Genomic DNA, 23,034 nt, shown 5'->3' on the forward strand with positions numbered 1-23,034 from the left:
ACTATTTGTCTATTTGTACCTGCTATTTTGTTGGATATGAACTCTGGGTCACTAGGTGGACCAACAAGAGCCAACAACGACAAAGGTAACTGAGTGAGTTACCACAAATACGTAGGCCAATTTTCCTGCGTTCGCATAGAGCTCGTATGGGTGCTGGTCTGTACTCTTTACCAAGCCCGGACTGCTGTTTCCTGTTTGGGAACGGACTCGCAGGCGTCGCAGAAGCAAGTCTAGAACAAGAAAATCGATCGTCTCGAGAAGCGAGGTTTGATCGGCGGAGAATCGACGCCGGCGATGTTGGAGCTCAATATGACTGCTCATGAGGTCAGCTCGCCGCCAGGGAAGGAGCAGCAGGCTGCCGGGGTGGGCATCCTCCTCCAGATCTCTATGCTGGTGCTCTCCTTTGTCGTAGGCCATGTGCTCCGCCGCCACAAGTTCTATTACATTCCGGAGGCCAGTGCTTCCCTCATCATCGGTAACACTTACCTTTCCTCTTATACTGCTTTGTTTCACGTTCCTATTTCTACAATCCTTGTGCTTCTTTCATTTTGCTGCTTCGCCCAAATGCCTAATTTTGTAGTTCGAGAGCAAGTACCATCTGGAGTCCACTGGGGTTGCCTTGAATAGTGGGAATTCCGTTATGCCTTTTACCTAAAATTCAAAAAAAAAAAAACCCCTATCTTTTAGACTATGGATCACATAATGAACTATCAGGAAAATTTTCATGCTTAAACTGGGCTTATTAACCCAATTTTTTTTTTAAAGTTAGAATTGTAGATATAATACTTCCATCACTCATGATTATATTATCAGTTATCATAGAACGAAATGCCAAAGCTAGTGGTTCTGTTGGATGGAAAAGCTGTCCTAAATACCTATTTATCTTTCAATCGTGTGGCTAGGTTGCTTAAAATAACTAATTGAAAGAAATTTATGAAGTCATGGCACATTCATAATCTGCGAAGGAGCTTCATCTAATGGCAGGAAAAAGGGGTTTGTTCCTGGACAATAACATCTTCTATAGTGTTACTTCAGTGGTGAATGTATGAAACACTATTCCTTGGGTTATCTTCTGCACCTACCAAGAATTACATGCTAATAAATGTAGATCTAAAAGCATTGGCCATATTTTGTGGACATATTATACCAGTCAACCGTACTACACTTTCTAATTCCCATAGAACTCACTTAAGTTTCTAACTAATACATGTATATAAGTTTCATGAAATTAGTTCCATAGACGTGCTCAGCATAGTTGTTTGTTTCTAGTCCCTTGTCGCATACTTGTATACTTGCTGGCATTGCTTCCCAATACAACTCCTATTAAATTTTATGCAAATTTCATAGTTTCCAATATTTCTCTCAATTTTACATTTTTTTTTTAAAATAGTTGAATCACTGAAAACAAAAATAATGAATCTCTGGAATGGTGTTTTTTAATGTATCCTATTAAGCAAGCAAGTAGACTGGACAAACAGTTACTTCCAGGGAAGCAATAACCATTTAACATAATCTAAGGCATATTTGAATTTTCTATCAAGATGGTTGATCATTGCTAGAAGGGGAGCCTTGATGCAACGGTAAAGTTGTTGCCATGTCACCAAAAGGTCATGCACCGGGTTGCCCTTTTTTTTTTTTTTATGGTTGATCATTGCTAAAAGTACATTAACATGTTCTTTTACTAACATGCTCTAATTAGTTACAGGACATAGTACAATATTCATAATTTAATCAAACGGAAATTTGATGTAAAGTTATTATGGTAATTATAACTTCATGAACAGATGTGCCTTTTGAAGTAAATGTAAGTAGCACAATGAAGTACTTTTTACTTTGTAATTGCAGGTCTACTTGTTGGTATACTTGCTAACATTTCAGATACCGAAGCCAGTAGCAGGTTTGTGTTCTTTTGCTTCTGTATGTCCCTAACAAGCATATTTTATTTGTTATAATGATGATATTTTTGGTCTCTTTACAGGAGGTGGTTTAATTTCCATGAGGAATTTTTCTTCCTTTTCTTGTTGCCACCAATTATATTATATCCAACTTGTGCATATTATAGATTAATTGTTTTCTATGGTTTTTGAGATTACAAAGCAATTGCATCATCCTAATGTTCTAAATTGAATTGTTTTTTGTTTTTCTTAACTCTAACCTACTCAATCAGGGTTCAGTTTAGCACCGGTAAGCTTCTAAGGCTATATCAATATTGTAAGAATGTGCTTCCGCTAATGTTGAATCCAATGTATTCTTATGTTTGATCTTTACAGAAACCATTTTTTTCAAACTTTGGAGCCATTGTTACATTTGCTATCTTAGGGACATTTATTGCTGCAGTTGTCACAGGCTTTTTAGTGTAAGAACATTTGGAGCCCAGTGTCTGATTTACTAAAGTTAAAGAACTCTACTCTAATATAATTTTATAGGTGTTATTTTAATTTGCAGCTATCTTGGTGGGTTAACATTTCTGATGTACAAATTACCATTAGTTGAGTGTCTGATGTTTGGCGCTCTTATATCAGCGACTGATCCTGTAACAGTGCTATCTATTTTCCAGGTATCTTGAACATGCTTTTTTAGATTAACTATCTACTTCAAGTTAAATGTTGTCAACCAGAAGACATTGAAAATATGATACTTTCCAATGAGCATCTCTTATGGCACCTACTATTTCTTCCCATTCATAACTTCAAGAAGATAGGATGAAGATTAAACTTCTGTAGCTTACTAGTAGTCTATTTCTTAACTTACCAATGCTCTTTTGCATTCCATGTAAATCTGCTATTGTGATACTCCCGGCTTCTTAGTTTGAAACCATGGGTGTGGGTTCTCATGTCTGGAAGAGTTTTGTCTGGAAGCTGGAATGACACATATTGACCATGTACTAGTGGGTCAAGATTGTGGTACAATCTGCCTATTAAACTTGGTCAAAATTGAAAAACAGAAAATAAGGATGCATCAAATTGAAAACAGAAAACTGTTACTAACCAAAAACAAAAAGTACAAGCATACAACCTTGTTATGTCTCTTCTTTCTAGCTTTCACTACTTGTTCATGCTTGCTATACAAAGAAACAATCGTGGTGGCTCTTATCTTTTTCTCACCTAAATAATCTGGCTCTGAAACTTTTAAATAACATATATTAATAATTTGTTTTAAAGATTGTGGGTTCTCTATTTTACCACTGTCAAACTTAAAGTTTATTACTGAAGTAGATGATTGATTAATAAATAAATCCAATAATTATGTGCAACTACTAACTGTTCTCAGCTGAGATTAGATAGATTGCATAGATGGAAATTTGTTAGTATGCTATATTCATCTTTTGTTTAATCTTTGATTTACTCTATTTCTGATGGTTTCATGTCTTCTCCTTTTTTGTGTAGGAACTTGGTATTGACGTGAATCTATATGCCTTGGTGTTTGGAGAGTCAGTTTTAAATGATGCAGTATGTTCCATTTTTAGTATGTTAAAAACTGCTAGGAATTTTTGCACCCAGTGATTTTATTTTTATTTTGTTGGAAATGCAGATCGCTATCTCCTTGTACAGGTTTGCTCATGGGCTTGAGGATGCATTTCCCTTATTGTGTCGCACTTGTATCTTTTCACTGTTTGATGGAATCTATTTACTCTAGGACCATGTCATCAGTTCAAAGTCATGCTTCCTCAGGACAAAGCCTTCTTGTGCTTGTCCTGAGCTTTCTCGAGACATTTGTTGGCTCAATGTCTGCAGGTTAGAATCACATCTATTTTTAAAGATAATCTTTAATCTGGTTGAATCTCAATTGTTCTCTGAGTTACTGAATCAGTAACCCAAAACTTATTAAAAATTTGTTTCTCTAATGCACTCTTTTTTCATGTAATGTTCTATGTGAGCGGAATCTTGCTAATAATAAATTTGCAATGATCATTTTATACCATGCCTAACTTTGTTAATGGCTTTATATTAAGGTACCTCAGTTTCTTATTTTTAAGCATATCTAATTCGTGTTTGCTTTTGCACAGGTGTTGGCGTTGGATTCATTTCTTCTCTGATATCCTTTATCAAAATCTCATATGTTATTCCATCCTCATTACTTCCACTTCATTATTCTATTCATTCTCTTTATTGTTTTGCATAGAGCGGGTACATTTGCAAATTCTAAAAAACTTTCAACAGACTTCTCATTCCTAAGAATGTATATAATTTAGATTGTCATACTCCTGTCAGATTTGGTAATATAAGTATTAAGAAGTTGCGTCAATAATTTGGAACATATTCTAATTTAGAGGAAGACAGCCATTTCATTATCCTACAGACTGCATGTACTACCCAGACCATTGTGTATCCTGTGCAAAAGGTTGGTTTCTCCTTAACTTTCTTCTGCATGAAACACTGCTTCCTAAATCTGTTACTTTATCCTGAAAGAATGGACTAACATTTCTTTTTAATTTTCCAATTGTGTTTATAGTTTATGCCCCCTTAGAGTATTTTTTTCAGCCCTTCAATCCAGATCAAATCTAGGGTAACTGCTTTAACTTGTGCCAGTTATTCCAATCCCTCCATGCATGAAAGTTGTGTATCTGGTCATCTGGTGAAGATGGTTGGACATTCAAGCTTCTTTTATTTTCAGTGTTTATTTTGAGTTGCCACTTTCATGATGCAATTTATGCTAAAGAAAGATCAGAAAATGTCCCTATGGGACTATTACATACATGATAAATCTTTGCATGGATGTATGATCATAATTGAATAAGGTATCAATTTGATAACTATGAAAATATGACCTGTGCTGTTTTAATAGTTTCAAACACCTATTCATATATGCTTCAAAATGAATGGAAGCATTATAGCAAACTACAATTTTGTTTGCTGAATGTGTTCTGATATTTTATATGTCATTTTTAAACAACTGTGTATAAAGGATAATCAATTCATCCAGCAATCATAAAGCCCCAAAATAGCAATTATTATATTTTTCGTGCCTCAGCACTTCTTTGGAGCATTGCCACATCATAAGGTGGAGAGTGAAACATAGACGTATATCATTTTCACCTGTTGTCCTAAACATCTCTTCTTTTGAGCATTTAAGCAATCATTCAATGCTGAATGTATGCAGATCTGCTACGTTGAAAACATGCCTTGCCTAAATTGGGTTGTAGCACTTTTTTTATTATTTAAATCTCAGTTCATAATGCAGAGTTTGAAAAACATATGCACATTGGAAAACCTTAACTTCTGAATACCTCTTCAAATATGCTGGATTGGATATTGAGAAGTAAGAATTTTGTTCTCTCTCCCTGGTGCTTGGTATTTTTGTTCCATTTAAATAATTGACACCCTTTTTTTCCTTTCAGCCTTCAGAATTTGGAGTGTTGTCTCTTTGTCCTTTTCCCTTATTTCTCGTAAGCGATCTTATCTTCTGGATTAATTTGCTTTTACAAAGTAGGAATAAATAAGTGACATGGTGTATCTGCAGCTACATGCTTGCTGAAGGATTTGGTCTATCTGGTATCGTGTCCATACTGTTCACTGGAATTGTAAGTATCTACTCCTTTTTCAACAATTGTACCATTGCTTGTTATTCTTAAGTGTTTACATTTGCATTTCTTGCAGGTAATGAAGCATTATACATTCTCAAATTTGTCAGAGAACTCTCAACGTTTTACTGCTTCATTTTTCCACTTGATCTCATCGCTAGCGGAAACATTTGTGTAGGAAGATATTCATTGCATGCCCTTTATCTATTTTCTACCATGTGCTCCTTTACTAATCCTACCTTCTCTACCGTGTTATACAGGTTTATTTACATGGGTTTTGACATTACAATGGAGGAACATAGCTGGTCACACTTGGGGTTTATTTTCTTTTCAATTGTATCCTTGTCACTTGATTAAGCAGAATATCTCTTATTACATTTGAAAGTGTAACTATCGCTTCCTTAACTATGATCTTCATTGGTGGACTAGATCTTCATAGGTGTTGCAAGGTATTGCCCTACCTCCTTTAGTTTCAAATCTCCACTTTTTAGAATAAATTTCCCTGAAATTAAGGTGGATAGCAGCACTGTAGTTTCGGTCCAGATCCGAACGATACGGTTTCGGTTTAGTATCATGCCGTGTCGATATAGTTTCGATATTTTTTTCATTTATATATAGTAATTATTAGATAAATGTGTTTATTGTGTATAATTTAAAAATAAGTTGTATGTTGATTTTATAGAAGTTCTTAATTATTGAACAACTTAATATTGTTAGAAAAAATAATTAAATATAATTTTTTTAAAAAAATTGATCTATTAATAACTTGAATTAAAATTGATACATCATAATATGTTATCTTACTAATACCAAAAGGAGTATCGTGAATTAAATGGAAGTACTCCAATGCCCAGATTAAATAATCATCCCATAACATGTAATATTGATATTGATTTCTCCACATGTCCATCAGCGTGTCTCGATTCACCACTGAAAGTTGGATTTGAACCGACACCATTGAAATTGGAATGGGTACAGGCATAGGATAAAGATAGACATACGTCCCGAACCTGGTATGATAGATCACCATATGATGCATCAGAGTTATAATAAGAAAATTAATAGTATGATGAAGTTCGATTAGAATCAATCTCAGCTAAACTCTTCCACATATTTTGATAATTATGAGCTTTCTTTTATTTATCACCCTTATATCAACGTTAATATTGAATAGTTCTAGCTCCATGATCATAATCTTGAGTTGCACGTGTGTAATTTTTCAAACATGTCCATGACTCATAATTTTTACAACCACCAGATGCATCACTACAGTCATCACTTTCATAAATATTTGCACTACTATCAACATCACTATCTTCGTTTTGAACTTCTTGTCGAACTACAATGTTAGAAGGTGATGATGTTTCATTACATTCTTGTTTATCAATTGCATCGATATATTTTCACTAATTCTTAATTGACCCCTTCTCATAAAAGTAGGAGGTTTGTCTTTTTCTTTTTATTTTTTAGTAAAAATTGCATAAACTTTGCCCTTGCTTTTGCCAATATCTATGGACTTTGGTTGGGTTAAGGGTTGGGATGTTTGAGAACGTTTAGACTGAGATCCAGTGTCACACCTCCAGAGGAGTCCCTGCCCGGCAAACAGACAACATCTCCCATGTAACTGTGACAATATGAATCATGAATACAACCACAAGCTACTCACAAGCTATATTCATCAGCCCACACGGCTAGAACATACACAACCACACAGTTATATACATAGCCCACTTGGCTGGAACAAAATGATCACAACCACACAGTTATATAATAAATAGGCCACACGACTGTACTAAAAACACAGCAGAAAAACAAAAGGAAAGCCCAAACAAACCAAAATGATACGATGCGTGCCGACACGACTTAAACACAACAAAATACTAAAAACTGTAAAGAAACAACATGGCTAAACACCAATACAATGCCAATACCATGAAGAAAATATTTAAGAAAAACAAGAGCGAAATATAGGTCGTATGCTGATGTGATGTGGGATCGGCAGACAGGATATTCCAAGCGACTTCATAATCGCTACTTGCTACCTGAGGAAAAAGACAACATAGAAATGCGGTGGTGAGTATGAGTCACTCAACGGGTAATAAACAAGATAGTGCATGGTTTATATAAAACATACAGATCAAAGTATACAGTCTCAGTAGAGAAATAAGAACATGGTCATATTGACATAATCAATGCATCTAAACATAACTGACATAATGAATACATATACCCAATCTGGATCTAACACATAAGATCATGATCACTCATAGCATAATAAACATGCATACACAATTTGGATCATTAGGTCATGATCGAAAATGATATAATAAATGCACATACTCAATCTGGAATTGACACATACGGTAAAAAGATCAGTAAACTCACCAGGCATCAACAACAGATCTGCTCACAATACCTGAGCAATATAACCGACAACATATACATGTATAATAAATGACATGCATGCAACATGACAAGCATATGCAACAATCATTGCTCAAACAAGTGCAACATATCACAATCACATGTAGCTAGTATCTACTAGATATGTATGTAGATATATCTCCATAGATGCACCGTGCATTATATGCAAAAATGCACGTGCATGCTTCATGGTCACCCCCGCCACCTCTCAAGACACCACGACCCCTATATGATCGAGAGGCTTAGGTCCGTGACAACTGTACTATCCTCCAGTCACTATAGAGCAACCGAGGCGAACAGTTCGCTAAGTAGTTATCTAACTACATAGCCTCACTGCTCACAACGTCGGATATCACTCCAACCGCTGAGTGGCTGGTGGCACGACAGGACTAGCTCCACTCCAAACTACCACTCTCCCACAGTGGCCGAATGACAGCTAATATGACTGACAACTAGTTCATATCGAAAGGGAGCAATGGTCGCAGGACCAACCCATACCATATAGGAGCAATGGTCGTCAACATGTATATGTATATGTATATATGACTGTCAACTAGCTCATACCACAAGAGAGCAATGGTCGTCAGTGTGCATATGATGCAATGATACACATGATATAAATAATCATGATACCGACACGATATCGACACAATCATCATCAATGTAACACCTCAATTCATCATAAATACCACCAGTATATGATCCATCAAACACCTATATCTACAAGTAAAGGTAGATCCAACAAGTGTCTACTAAATATCAAATACAGTAAGTAGCATCACTAGACACGTACACACCATATACGTAGGCTACCTACAACGTAGGTATAATCAACATAATACCTCCAATATCACACCAAACACATACAATCACTAACATAGATATTATCAACATGATCCTCCAATAGTACACATCAGATACATGTATATACAACATAGATACAATCAACATGAAACCTCCAATAGTCATACCAGATACATATGCACACAACCACATATGTATAATCATGATACCTCCAATATCACACCAAACACATAAATCACTAACATAGGTATTATCGACATGATCCTTCAAGAGTACACATCAGACACATATACACACAACATAGATACAATCATCATGGTTCCTCCAATAGCAAACACCGGACATGTGTACACATACAATATATAAATGCGCGGTCAATCTGATAACTCTTATGGCACATACCAAACATGTGTACACATAACATCATTTGCATAATCAGCATGTTAACTCAATCAACAAGACGTATCCTATCATACATACTCTACATGTGAATACACAACATAGTATAGATATTCAAAGCTTAAGACTGTATAGGTCAAGCATAAATATCAAGCAGGATAATAATACGGATAGATTTAAGGTAAAACAACCTAATCCATCAAATAAAAGCAACCATGCACTAAGTTCAAAGAACTAAAGAGGCCAAGGAAGAAATACCTGCCTTAAATGCAAGTCGTCCTGAACATTCTTCAAGTCCACGAGTCCGCTTCACATCGAATCAAAACTCTGCAACATAGAATATAAATCATACCAATCTACCATAATACGATTAACCAAACCTAATCCTAATTAAGGTTAGAAACAATTATGATCAAATACTAACTATCCTAATCTGGTTCCAACTCTGCTTACTAATCAAAACAGAACTTAAACCATGAAACCCTACCTTGGTTGATCCCTTAAACTTATTGATTCAAGGTTGCCCAAGTTGGTGTTCGATCAGTTTTATGGTGGGTTGTCGGAGGTTGTTCGCCGACGATCTGTCAATCGAGCTACAAAACCGATAACCAACAATCCCAGCATTCTAACTCAAAGAATGGAAATTAGGTCTTAATCATTCAACTTCATGGCAAGTCTTACCTCAGTTCAACGTCAGTAGACTCCCCTGTTGGTTCACTGTCGGAGGTGGAGAAGGCGCATGGATTTAGTTATCGGTGGTGGAATCGAGCGCGAGAAAGTGTAGAAGGGTGGCTAGGGCACAAGAGACAAGGCTCGGGATGATCCACATCGACGATGATTGTTGTGGTGCCGGGCCAAGGCAGAGGAGGGTGATGCGTCGATCGTGTGAAGCAGTTCCAGCACTAGCGAGATCAAGAGAAATTCCGACGATCGACGTCACATGAAAGAAGGGAGGCGATGTCGTGGCTTCGAGTTGATCGGTGATGGTCGGCCAACGTCGAGCTCGGAAACGAAGTGGCTGCGATGTTAGCAGCTTCGATTGGAGGCGCTGGTGTTGGATGCGATGACACAGCAGCGGTGACCACGTGATAGCATCGGGCGACAATGAAGAGGGCGTCCGACATGATCGCAGACACGAGAGCGAGAGAGGGAGAGAAGCGGCTAGGGCACGATGAAGAGGAGAATCGGGAGTATGCAACGGTGAGAGAAGGAATAATTATAAAAAAATAGCTTTTCTAATTCTAACTTAGGTTTAATTAATTAAACCCTAAGTTGACTCCTCAATTAACTAAGTTAACTAAATAGATATTCTAAACATGCTTTCTCCTAACCCAATCGGCTCATTCTCTTTAAATGAGTCATATAGACTTCGTTTAAATCCTGAAAATTTTTTAAAAATTCCTGAAAGATCCAATAAGGTTATTTCTCCCATAACACTTATTATTTAATTAGTATTTGAGTGCCATATTTTACATCCAGAAAATCGAAGTTCTTGTCAAAAGCTTCATCATTTTCTTCCTCACCGATATCTCCTCTAGCTTGTATTTTTTCAATTTGTTGAGTAAGAAATTAAGATAGTCATGGTGGGTCTCCTGTTTCATCAAGTAATGGATTCTTAGCCTCAACAATGCTCCATGAATCCCTCATTGGATCAATCTCAATTTGGACAAATTCAATATCAAATGAGTTTACATCACCAGACTCTTGTTTTTTCCTTTTCTTCTGTTATTGCTCTTAGTGGAAGACGCATATTATAATGAACGTAGACCATCTTCTCCAAGCGACAATAAGAAGACGATTTCATACTTTTGTATGAATGAGGGAGAAAGTTGATTAATTTCTTTCACAACCATTTGAAGACGTTGTGTGTGAGAATTTATACGGTAATCTTTTTCAAATTTGGAGCTAATGCTACTATATTGTAACCACCACTGAACTATAAGATAAATAAGAACAAAATTAAAATAGTATTTATATTTGTTGACAATAATTAATAATAATTTTTACTATATTTGCATTTTATATTTACATGACATTGTAATAGGATCACTTAAAGAACCATGTCTCTCGAAATAACCGGCTTTCATTAATAGTTTCAGCAACTGATTTTCTATTTGTTTATAGTTTTGATATTACATTTCTGAAGGCCACTAATAAATCATCATTTGTACTAAGATTATAACGGTATTGATATGTTGGATTGAGATAATAACCTAAAATAATTAAACATATATAATTATTAATAACAATATCAAAAAGTCTTTACCATTAAAAAATATGTACTTGCTAAATGAATATATTTTCTCATTTGGTTGTCTCATCTTATAGTGATTATATCAATGTAATGTTGATACTTAGTTGATGATTGCAGACATTTCTTAATTTCCTATTTACTTCATGAATTATGCGGTAAACATTGTCCATTTATGACTTCTTGTACATATTGTCTTTATGTAGAACAATGTAAAGGGTTCTACTATTATAAGAATATCTGCGATATAGTCTCAAAATCTAATAGATATAATTATTTTTTTCACCTCCTTATTTTCGGTCGTGTTAGAATATCGAGAGACTTCCCAAACCTCATAAGAGAATATGACCTTCAATCCACCTTTTTCTGATTCAATGATTTTAGCATGAGAAAGTGAGTGGCAAAACTAGTCGCTTCTGGTCGGAGAATTTCTCGATCAGTAAATTTCCTCATTAATTCATGAACCCAATGATGATTATAGAGGATTTTTTATTAAAAAATGACCTTTTTCACTATGTCGAGTTTACTGATATGTGTTATCATCAAATCAATAGTGTGCTACTCATGGTGTTAAAAATAATGTTTGATAATTTTACTCCAATAACTCTCCAACCCTCTTAAAGTTGGCACCATTATCAGTAATCATCTGCACTATATGTTCTGCACATATCTCTTGAACCACATTATCCATCAAACGATATATATAGGTGCATTATGATAGTCTGTAGTTGTATCACTAAATTTACGAAATATCACCTTTCTATTGCAGCATAGTAAAAAGTTGATAATGTTCATCCATTTAGACCTGTCCTGTCATCACACATCAACATAATCCCATATAAGCTCCATTGCTTTTTGCATGATAGGATCCAAGTCTTGATCTCCTCCACTTGTTCATCTAAATATGAACCGTCAATTGCATATATAGTTGGAGGTTGAATACCAGGACCAGATTTTTGAATGTTGGATACCATGCTATAGTAGTATGTGTTGTTTGCTGCATTAGGAGGAATGCAATTAAAATGAAAAAAATTAAACAATACTTTGATCGATTGATTTCTTCTTCTCTTTTGTATATGCATCATAAATCCTAGTCTATTCGCTAACTTGGTCTAGGAATGTCGGTGGATCAATATCAACAATATCAACTCCATATCTTTGTTCAATAGAAGGAAAAAAACGACCAATATCAACTTGTGTTGAACTAATACAAACACTTGCACTCCTTCCCAATGTTGCTGCAGTAGTTGAGCCACTTCCATTAGCACAGCCACTCCTATGTCACATATTTTGCTCAGTCATATTGAGTTCAAGAGGCATTGAGGGCTGCTAAAAAATCTTCGTCAAAACTTCACTATGACCTTCAAATTCATCATAGATTGCTTCTTTAGAGCTTCGGCTATCAACAAGTTCACATTGTTGTCGTTTATACTTTAATGCTTTTTTGCCATCAAGTTCCTCTTTCATTGCATGACGAACTTCTTCATAAACTTTTGGACAATTAAAAACATTTGGATATCCACCGGTAAGATATTTTAGGTGTGTGACCTCACCACTGCATCCAATCATATTACAATGCAAACATTGTCAATGGAATTAATTCTCTAATTGACATGCATGTCTCCAAGTTGGATCATAAGTTTATTATTTTGGTGTTATTATCTATGTATTATAAAAAAATAAAGAATAATGCACATTTCTAAGGTAATGGTCATCATTTTATAACGTCAAGGATATCTTTATCATTGTAAACTTACAAATTAAATATAAAGAACAACTTCCTGAGAGCAATCTTATATAATACATTTTTATAAAGTAAACTTGAAACAATCTCCTAAGAATATAAATTCAACTTTCTCAGTTTAGAATGATTAGAAGTGCACAAGATTATAAGTGTTTTATTAGGAATTATAAACTTGACAGCATACCTTTATCAAAACTTTTGAAATAAAGGAAGTAATATTTCCTAAAGAGATCCGGTTGAGACATTCTGAAACAAAAATATATATTTAATATGCTTAGAAAGCAAGCATCCTAAAAGTGAAAAGCTAAATATGTTAATATTCATACATCCAAATCTCAAATTGATTCTATGACAAAGAAAATATTATCTATCATTAGTATATAAATTAACATAAAGAGATGCTATTTTATATATAATAATTATATAAATTAACTATTTATTCATTTAATTAATTATTAATTTAAATAATATATATTTAAAATAGAAAAAATATCAGATTATCAATTAAATAGTAAAATAAAAAATAAAAAATATCAGAATATAAATATGATTTATTAGATTTTTTAAAAAAAATTAAATAAAATTTAAAATAGTAAAAAAAATTCAAAATATCTATTAATAAAATTTATTTTAAAATTTTAATTTAAATATTTTTTATATATTTTATTAGGATAATTTAATTAAGATTTATACAAGTCTCTCCGAAATATTACATTTAAGTCGGGAATTGATTGAATTAATTAAATTGATAGGCCTTATTTTTTATCATCCCCGTTAAACCAGGAACCGCTGCATTGCGCACGTCAACAGCAGGTGTAGCGGGACGTTTTTGGCAGTGCCGGAGGCGTCCCACGATGCCTTTGGGACATTGTGCTTTTGCGAAGAGTGGTCGGAGGAGTCTGAGACGCCTTTGGGACACCTTGTGCTTTTGCGAAGAGCGGTCGGAAACGCTTCTAGGATTCCTTGGTCCCGCGTCATTTCCAGCCGCGCCGAAGGCGCCTTGCAATGCCTCCGGTATGCCTCTGGGATGCCTCTGCTTGCTTTTAACAACTATGTTCAAATTGAAAATCATATCTGTTTGAAGAGTGGTCGCCGCCCTTGTTGCCACCTTGTTGCTGCCTCGCCCCCGCTATGATCTCTCGTCGGTCGCCTTCGCTACTGCCTCCCCTACTTTATATAGTGTTTTTTTATTAATCGGCTTAAGAAGGAATTGATTCAATTCCTTCTGTCGTGATTCCTTCTATCGTGCATCTATCACAATTTCTTCCTGTCGTGATTCCTTCTGTTGCGCATGTGTGACGCATGCGATGACGCACACGAAATTGTTGTGCGTGCTGTGCCGGTGTCGCTTCCGTGTCAGAATGGTGAAAATCGTCTGTTTCAGGCGACACGGAATTGGAATATCGTTCCATACCTTGGATTGGAATACTGCTCTGTTCCAGGGATTGGAATATTATTCTGTGCCTCCCGAAACGGATGATTTTTACCATTTTGACATGGGAGCGACATTGGCACAGCATGCACGATAATTTCGTGTGCGTTATCGCATGCGTCACGCATACGTGACAGAAGGAATTGAGTGTGCAACGTGCATTAAATTGAGCGTGTGACAGAAAGAATCGCTACACAAGGAATCAAATCAATTCTTTCTGTCGATTAATTAAAAAAATGCTATATAAATTAGGGGAGGTAGCGATGAAGGCAACTGATGAGAGATCAATAGCGGTGATGGCGAGGTGGCAGCACCACCAAAAGCGTTGTGGGACCAAGGCATCCTGGAGCTCCTTCAACCACTCTTTGCAAAAGCCCAAGGTGTCCCGGAGGCATCTCGGATGCCTCTGACCACTCTTCGCAAAAGCAGTGTCCTGGAGACGTCACGGGGCACCTCCGACGCTGCCAGAAGAGTCCTGCGACTCTTCCGGCATCGTCAGAGGCATGCAATGCCCGTGGTTCCTGGTTTAATGAGGACGATAAAAAATTAGGCCTGGTGATTTATTTAATTCAATCAATTCCCAACTTAAATGTGATATTTAAATGAGACTTTTATAAATCTTAATTAACTTATTCTAATAAAATATATTTAAAATTAATTTTTAATTAATTTTATTAATTGTTATTCTGAAAAAATCACCATTTTAAATTTTATTTAAAAATTCTAATAAATCATATTTATATTTTGATTATTTTGTATTTTTTACTATTTAACTGTTTAATTAATATTCTGATTTTATTTACTATTTTTAATATATATTATTTAAATTAATTAAATGAATAAATTGTTAATTTATTTAATTATTATATATAAAATAGCATTTTTGTGTTAATTTATATAGTGATTATAGGTAATATTTTTTTGTCTTAGAATAAATTTGATATTTGGATCAATGAATATTAACATATTTAGCTTTTTACTTTTAGATTCTTGCTTTCTAAGCATATGAAACATATATTTTTGTCTTAGAATGTCTCTACTTAATATGCATAGGTAATATTATCTGTCCTTTATTTTAGAAATTTTGATAAAGGTATGCTTTCAAGTTTATGATTCCTAATAAAACACTTATAATCTTGTGCACTTTTGATCATTCTAAATTGAGAAAGTTGAATTTATATTCTTAGAAGATTATTTCAAGTTTACTTTATAAAAATGTGTTATAAAAGATTGTTTCCAAGAAGTTGCCCTTTATATACTTAATTTGTAAGTTTAATAAAGATATTCTTGGCGTTATAATATAATGACCATTACCTCGAAATGTGTATTATTCTTAATTTTTTATAATACATAAGTAATGACACCAAAATAATAATCTTATGATCCATCTTTAGGGATGGCAATGGGGTGGGTTCAAATCTGGCCCCGTAATAAATCCGCCCCGGCGGGGCGGGTTTAGACCCGCTTAAACGGGTCTAAGGCGGGTCCGGGGCGGGTCTTGGGTTTAACCAGACTTGCCCCGGATCCATATATATATATATATATATATAAATATATAGTTTATTAATATAATTATAATTTTTCTTATATTTAATAATTAATATTTTAATTAAAATTTTATTTTATAATATTTTAATATTGAAATAAATATATTTTAAATATGGCTGTTCTAAATCGGACCCGCCCCGCCGGGTTCACGGGGTGGGACGGGGTGAGTCCAAAGGGAGGCGGGGCGGGTTCCGAGTTTGGCCAAACCTGCCCCAACCTAGACCCGCTGCCATCCCTATCCATCTTAGAGACACGTAGATTTCGATTCCATTGACAAAGTTTGCATTGCGATATGATTGGATGTGGCGGTGGGGTCATATGCCTAAAACAACATCTTGCTGGTGGATATCCGAATGTTTCTAATAGTTCAAAAGTTTCTCAAAAAGTTCGTCGTGTAATGAAAGAGGAACTTGATGGCAAAAAAGCATTAAAGTATAAACAACAACAACAATGTGAACTTGTTGATAGTCGAAGCTCTAAAGAACCATTCTATGATGAATTTAAAGGTCGTGGTGAAGTTCCAAATGACGAAGATTTTTTAGCAGCTCTCAGTGCCTCTCAAACTCAATATGAGTATGAGGAAAATATGCGACATAAAAGTGTCTCAGCTGGTGCTAGTGGAAGTGGCTTAACTACTACAGCAACATTGGGAAGGAGTGCAAGTGTTCGTATTACTTCAATACAAGGTGGTATTGGTCATTTTTTTTCATTCTAAAGGACGAAGACGTGCAGTTGATATTGTTGATATTGATCTATTGGCATTCCTAGACCAAGCTAGTAAACAGACTAGAATTGATGATGCATATACAAAAGAGAAGTAATCAATCGTATCTTTTATTTTAATTATATTCTCCTTAATACAGCAAACAATGCATACTACTGTAGCATGATGTCCAACATCCAAAAATCTAGTCCTGGTATTCAACTTCTGACTGCATATGAAATTACCGATTCATATTTAGATGAATAAGTGGAGGAGATCAAAACTTGGATCTTATCATGCAAGAATTAATGGAGCTTATATGGGGTTATGTTGATGTGTGATGGTCAGACAGGAGCTGCACGGATGAACATTATCAACTTTCTACTATGTTACAATAGAAAGGTGATATTTCATAAATCTATTAATGCAACTACATACAATCATGATGCACCGTACATATATCGTTTGATGGATAATATAGTTCAAGTATAGATAATGGTGTCAACTTTAAGAGGCCTGGAGAGTTATTGGAGCAAAAGTTTTAAACATTATTTTGGACACCATACGCAACACACTGTATCGATTTGATGATGACATATATTGGTAAACTCAATATAGTGAATAAGGTAGTTAAAAAATGATCAATTTTTAACAAAATTCCTCTATAATCATCATTGAGTTTATGGATTAATGAAGAAATTTATTGATAGGGAGATTCTGCGACCCTGAGCGACTAGGTTTGTCACTCACTTCTCTTGTTAAAATAAAAAAAGATGGATTGAAGGTCATGTTCTTTGTTGAGGATTGGAAAACCTCTCGATATTCTAACACAATTGAAGGTAAGGTGTAAAAAATTATTATCTTTGTTAGAATTTGAGACTATATTGTAAATATTCTTATAGCAATAGAATCCTTGTACGTTGTTCTACATAGAGTCGATACGGACAAGAAGCCATAAATTGGCAACGTTTTCCGCCCAATTTATGAAGCAAAAAAAAAGAAGAGAAAATTAAGAGACGTTTATAATAACTAACCAAGTATTAACATTACATTGATATAATCACTACAAGATGAGACAACCAAATGAGAAAATATATTCATTTGGTAGGTAGGTATTTTTTAATGATAAATATTTTTTGATATTGTTATTAATAATTATATATGTTTAATTATTTTAGGTTGTTCAAGGGAAGCCTTGGTATAACGGTAAAGTTGTTGCTTTGTGACCAAAATGTCATGAGTTCGAATTTTGGAAACAGCCTCTTACAAAAAAAACATGATAAGGAAGCGCCTGGAAAGGATACAATTCTAGAAACAGCCACTTGCAAGCGCCTCTATTGAATCCAGGCGCCTCTAGCATACTGAGTTTATCCACACTAACAATTTGTTTTCGCTAACCTGGAAGCGCTTGGAAAGGATACAAGCGCCTGTATCCCTTCAAGGTGCCTGTATCCCTTTGAGGTGCCTTGAGTTCAGTCGTCGTTGGTATCCACTCGGAAATGGCTGAATTTTTGGAGTCCAAGTGCCTCAATCCAATAGAGGCACTTGGAGTCTAGACGCCTATAAATGATCCAGGCGCCTGAATGGTCAACAATAGAACTTGATCATTCTTTCCTCCGCTAGCTTAGGTGATGCTCAGGTCATCCTGAGTTGAGCTCACTCGAACCCAACTCCGACCTTCTCCTCAAACATGCTTCCTCCTCGGCTTCTCGTCTCTTGGATACGCCGCACACATCCTCATCTACCGTGTACTCTTCCGTAACTCCTCGTCCCTTGGATGCATCGAGCTCGTCGACTTTCTTCCCGTGCCATCCTTCTCGCTCTCTACATTTTCTTTTCGACTTCTTGTGTTCCTAAGTCCCTGCACACTCAGACACAATGATCAAATACGCGGGGTACTTGCACAAACCTCCTGCTTTTATGGCAAAGGGTCAATTGAGAATTAGTGAAAACCCACTTGATGCACTTGATGAGCAAGAACGTAATGAAACATCATCACCTTTTGACACTGTAGTCCGATGAGAAGTTTGAAATGGGGATAGTGATGTTGATAGTAGTGCAGGTACTCATGGAAGTGATGATAGTGGTGATGCATCATGTGATTGTAAAAATTATGTTCCCCCTACTACAACACCGAGGCCATGGACATGTGAGAAAGATTACACACATGCAACTCAAGATTATGATCATGGAGTTAGAACTATTCAACATCAACGTCCATATAAGGCTGACAAACAAATGAAAGCTCATAATTATCAAGATATGTGGGAGAATTTAGCTGAGATTGATTCTGATCGAACTTTATCATACTCTCAGCCTTTTTATTATAACTCTGATGCATCATATGGTAATCCATCATACCAGAGCTCCAGGACGTATGTTTATCCTGTCCCCATACCCGTTCCAATTTCAGCGGTGCATGTGGAGAAATCAGTATTAATATTGCATGTCAAAGGGATGATTATTGAATCTGGGCGTTGGAGAATTATGGAGTTGATCTAAGCAGAATGTTGCAAGAACCAATGCTCCCATCTAATTTACGTTACTCCTTTGGGTACTAGTAAGGTAACATATTATGATGTATCAATTTTAATTCGAATTATTGATTGATCAATTTTCTTTAAAGAAAACTATATTTAAATATTTTTTCTAAGAATATTAAGTTGTTCAATAATTGAGAACTTGTATAAACTTAATATACAACTTATTTTTAAATTATACACAATAAATATGTTTATTTAATAATTATAATATATAAATAAAAAAAATCGAACCGTATCGACATAGTACGATACCAAAATCGTATCGTTCGGATCTGGAACCGAAACCATGACACTTACTCCTAGTCTTTCTGGTTTTGAATGAATCAAGTCTTTCAGGATTGTGTACATTTCATTTTTTTTATTTAACCAAATTGAAAGATTAAGTTGTGCTTGTGATTTGGAGTTATTAACCAACACAAAGGTTCCTCCTCTGGGATCTACTGTCATTACTTAGAAATATATAGTGCTTTGACCAAAGATTACGGTTACGATGTTATATTTTCTGCATGAATGTGCCTTTGGGCCTAATGATATGGTTTCTGTTATTTCTAATGTTTTGTGGTATCCCATGACACAGGGAACTTTGATTAACAACTAGACATTAATTTTGTGCTTTAGTTGAATAACAACTTTGATTATTTTTCTGTATATTCTTGTAAGCTATATTTACCAATCCAAACTTTTAGGAATTCCAAGTTAAAAAAAATTTCAAAGGTTTTTAGGTGTTAGTCATGTGACAACTTATTATCCATGCTGATTTATTTTGTAGGGCTGCAAATGTTTTTACTTGTGCTAATTTAGTTAACATGGTTCGACCGACAAATCGCAAAATACCTCCTAAGCATCAGAAGGCACTTTGGTATAGTGGTGAGTAAATTGGCTATTTAATTTCTCTAATTCTACTCTCCGGTATTCATTTTACCTTTTCTTTTACACACAAACAGGTCTTCGAGGAGCTATGGCTTTTGCCCTTGCTTTGCAGTCAGTACATGATCTCCCCGAGGCTCATGGAAAAACAATTCTTACTGCTACAACTGCAATAATTGTACTAACTGTAGGTTCTCATGCTAGTCATGTTTGCAGTGATACTAGTAAACAGGGAACGCTATATTTGTCAATCTTCATTTCCTTTGCATTATGATATCCATCATTTTGGAGCTTTTTCTTCACATGTAGAATGTATATAAATTTATCAAGAAAACAACAAACAAACTGTGAGTTCCAACTATTTCTTGTCAGCATAAGATTATCAAGAAAACAGCATTGTAAATAATTTAAACCTTTAATGGATAATCAGCATGTATTGGTAATGGAACCTAAGCTCCAAAATTAAAAAATGGGCCATGGAAACTAGTCTACATTGGCATATTGCTATAATTTCATTAATCTATCTTAGTTGATTGTATATATGTGTTTGTTTTGGTGTTGATTTTTATTTAATTACTTAATTGTTACTATCTTATTCTCTTCCGATACAAACTAATCAGTAGTAGCTATCAGCTTAAAAAGAATGATTAATAATTTGAGATGCTGTGTTTAAAATCTCAATTATTTGTTGCATCTACATGTTCAAAATATCAAGCACAAAAGAATGATTAATAACTTAAAAAAAAAGGATTAATAACTTGAGATACTGTGTACATAATCTTTTGCACTACAAAATTACTTTCATGCAGGTAATATTGATTGGTGGCTCAACTGGTACCATGCTTGAAGCTCTAGAAGTAGTAGGGGATGGTCAAAATGATACACTGGAAGTCAATTTCTCAGAGGTACTATTAGCTGGCACACATTTCTTGTTACCTTTTTTGGTGATATATTTCTCGTTACTTTTTATAGTCTTTTAAAAACAATTTTTGAGATCCATCGAGTTATATATATATATATATGTTATGTTGTTTCAGAACTTTGACAGTAATAATGGCTACATTGCTCCAACTTACCAAGAAGGAACATCATCTGGGAGTAAAATAAAGATGAAACTCAAGGAGTTCCATAAGAGGTTCTTCCAGATTTGAAGTCCCAATCTCCTTATGCTTTAATATGACACTGTATAAGCTGTCTGTTTTACCGCTGCAGCACTACATCCTTCACCGCATTGGATAAAAATTACTTAACTCCATTCTTTACCACTCAAAATGATAATGAAGATGATTCTGGTATGATGTCAAACCTTTTCTTTTCCTGATATTGAATAAAGTGTTTGAATATCAAGTTATGAACTAGTTTTTTTTTGTTTGTTTATTTGAGAAATAGTGTTTCTAGTGTTTCTGTATTTATTATTATCTCTTGGATGTTTGCACAATGTCATCTGGAATGGCTTCAAGACAGGATGATGCCAATTCAGAGTTTGTCTAATAGTTAAAAGCTCTAGATTAACACCCATAGTCTCCAAAGTTAACACTACAAAAATGCTAGTTTAATTCTGTTTGTTTCTTCTATATACTAGCTGCCACATAAGCAATCTCTATTGGATAAATTCATATTTATTCTACTCACCCTGCTCAGACTAAAGGCGCCATCCATTCATCTTCCTTCACGAGAAGTGTATGTTGCCGAACCAGAGTGTTTCCTCCTGTCTGGCTTTAGCTCATTTTTTGTCCACACATTTAAACTTGTAAGATAAGATAAACAGAGAGATTAGAGATGAAGAGTTTGAATTTGAAACAAGGTATATGGAATATCCTAAAATTTATTATGGGACTTTCGGGCACCAGTAGTACCACAGCTTACCTCTACTACTCAACTGTTCTAAGTTGATCGAGAACTTGTAAATTAGATGTCTGTGCTTTACCACTATTTTTGCAGCTGGATCCTTTTACTCAGTTTTGCAGTTTTATGGTTGCATAGCAGATGAGTTGAGCTAGAGCATTTAAAGAGGAGGATTCCGTTGTCATGTATAAAGTTGGTGAGCTTAACCTGCCTGTTGGGTTCCTATTCTTTCACAAAGCTTTCATATTGAGCCGCAGGAGGCAAGCAGGAAGAAATCAAACTTGCGCTGTTGATGGACCAGCCTCTATGGCTTGCCATGCGTTATGACTCTATTCTTACACGTCTAGCATATTGAAATAAACCTCATGATAGATTACGGTAGAGAGACATATCAGCTAAGTATGTAAATATCGGACCTTATATACGATACAAGCATTCAATGACATTTCATGTAGCTGATTTGTTGTGGAATTCACCGTGTTTTCATCTTTTTATGGTTAGCAACTGTGTCATTCTGTAAAACAGATTTAAATGTGGTCATTTTAATTTTGGGGCCGGTGATGGATCTGTACAAGGCTTTATATACATGAAATGTGACAACTCAGTTTTTTGCTAGGGCGGGGCTAGCAATGTTGTGTCAAATTGATGTCTGTCTCATAAGTTGAACAACGAAGAAGAAAGTTATCTGGTAGGAGGAAATGGAATGGAATGATATGTGGTTATTTGTTTTATTTATTTTCTTGTTTAGCACTATTGATGAAATAGTATTAATAGGAACTCGTTAAGTTTGGTTTGTTCCCTCTAAATATATTCAGCACAATTAATTATATCTATCCCCTTGGACCCTTTTGATCATGTGATATTTCTTTTCTTTTCTTTTACACTGTTTGGTGCCTTGATCCATCCTATGTGCTCGATAGATAACTGATTCATCTGCTTGCTTAGTCCACTAG

At 35.1% G+C, this 23,034-nt stretch overlaps 1 protein-coding gene across 2 annotated transcripts; it reads left to right on the forward strand.

The window, feature by feature from the left end:
* The first annotated feature begins 177 nt into the window (after positions 1-177).
* On the forward strand, positions 178-22,696 carry LOC121984502 (sodium/hydrogen exchanger 6-like). 2 transcript variants are annotated; one of them, XM_042537453.1, is made up of 22 exons: positions 178-475; positions 1,846-1,897; positions 1,979-2,038; positions 2,160-2,184; positions 2,271-2,356; positions 2,446-2,557; positions 3,387-3,449; positions 3,532-3,551; positions 3,637-3,734; positions 4,007-4,035; positions 5,228-5,259; positions 5,339-5,386; positions 5,461-5,521; positions 5,598-5,695; positions 5,782-5,857; positions 5,951-5,970; positions 20,139-20,236; positions 20,314-20,423; positions 21,046-21,141; positions 21,274-21,371; positions 21,449-21,528; positions 22,220-22,696. In XM_042537453.1, the coding sequence occupies exons 1-22, from the start codon at positions 295-297 to the stop codon at positions 22,234-22,236; spliced, it is 1,560 nt and encodes a 519-aa protein (XP_042393387.1). In that variant the 5' UTR covers positions 178-294; the 3' UTR covers positions 22,237-22,696. The 2 variants fall into 2 exon arrangements, with proteins under 2 accessions (XP_042393387.1, XP_042393388.1); XM_042537454.1 differs by having other exon boundaries at positions 22,223-22,696.
* Positions 22,697-23,034: the final 338 nt, after the last annotated feature.

The sequence above is a fragment of the Zingiber officinale genome, chromosome 5B (assembly GCF_018446385.1).
Source record: "Zingiber officinale cultivar Zhangliang chromosome 5B, Zo_v1.1, whole genome shotgun sequence".
NCBI classification, from domain to species: Eukaryota; Viridiplantae; Streptophyta; class Magnoliopsida; order Zingiberales; family Zingiberaceae; genus Zingiber; species Zingiber officinale.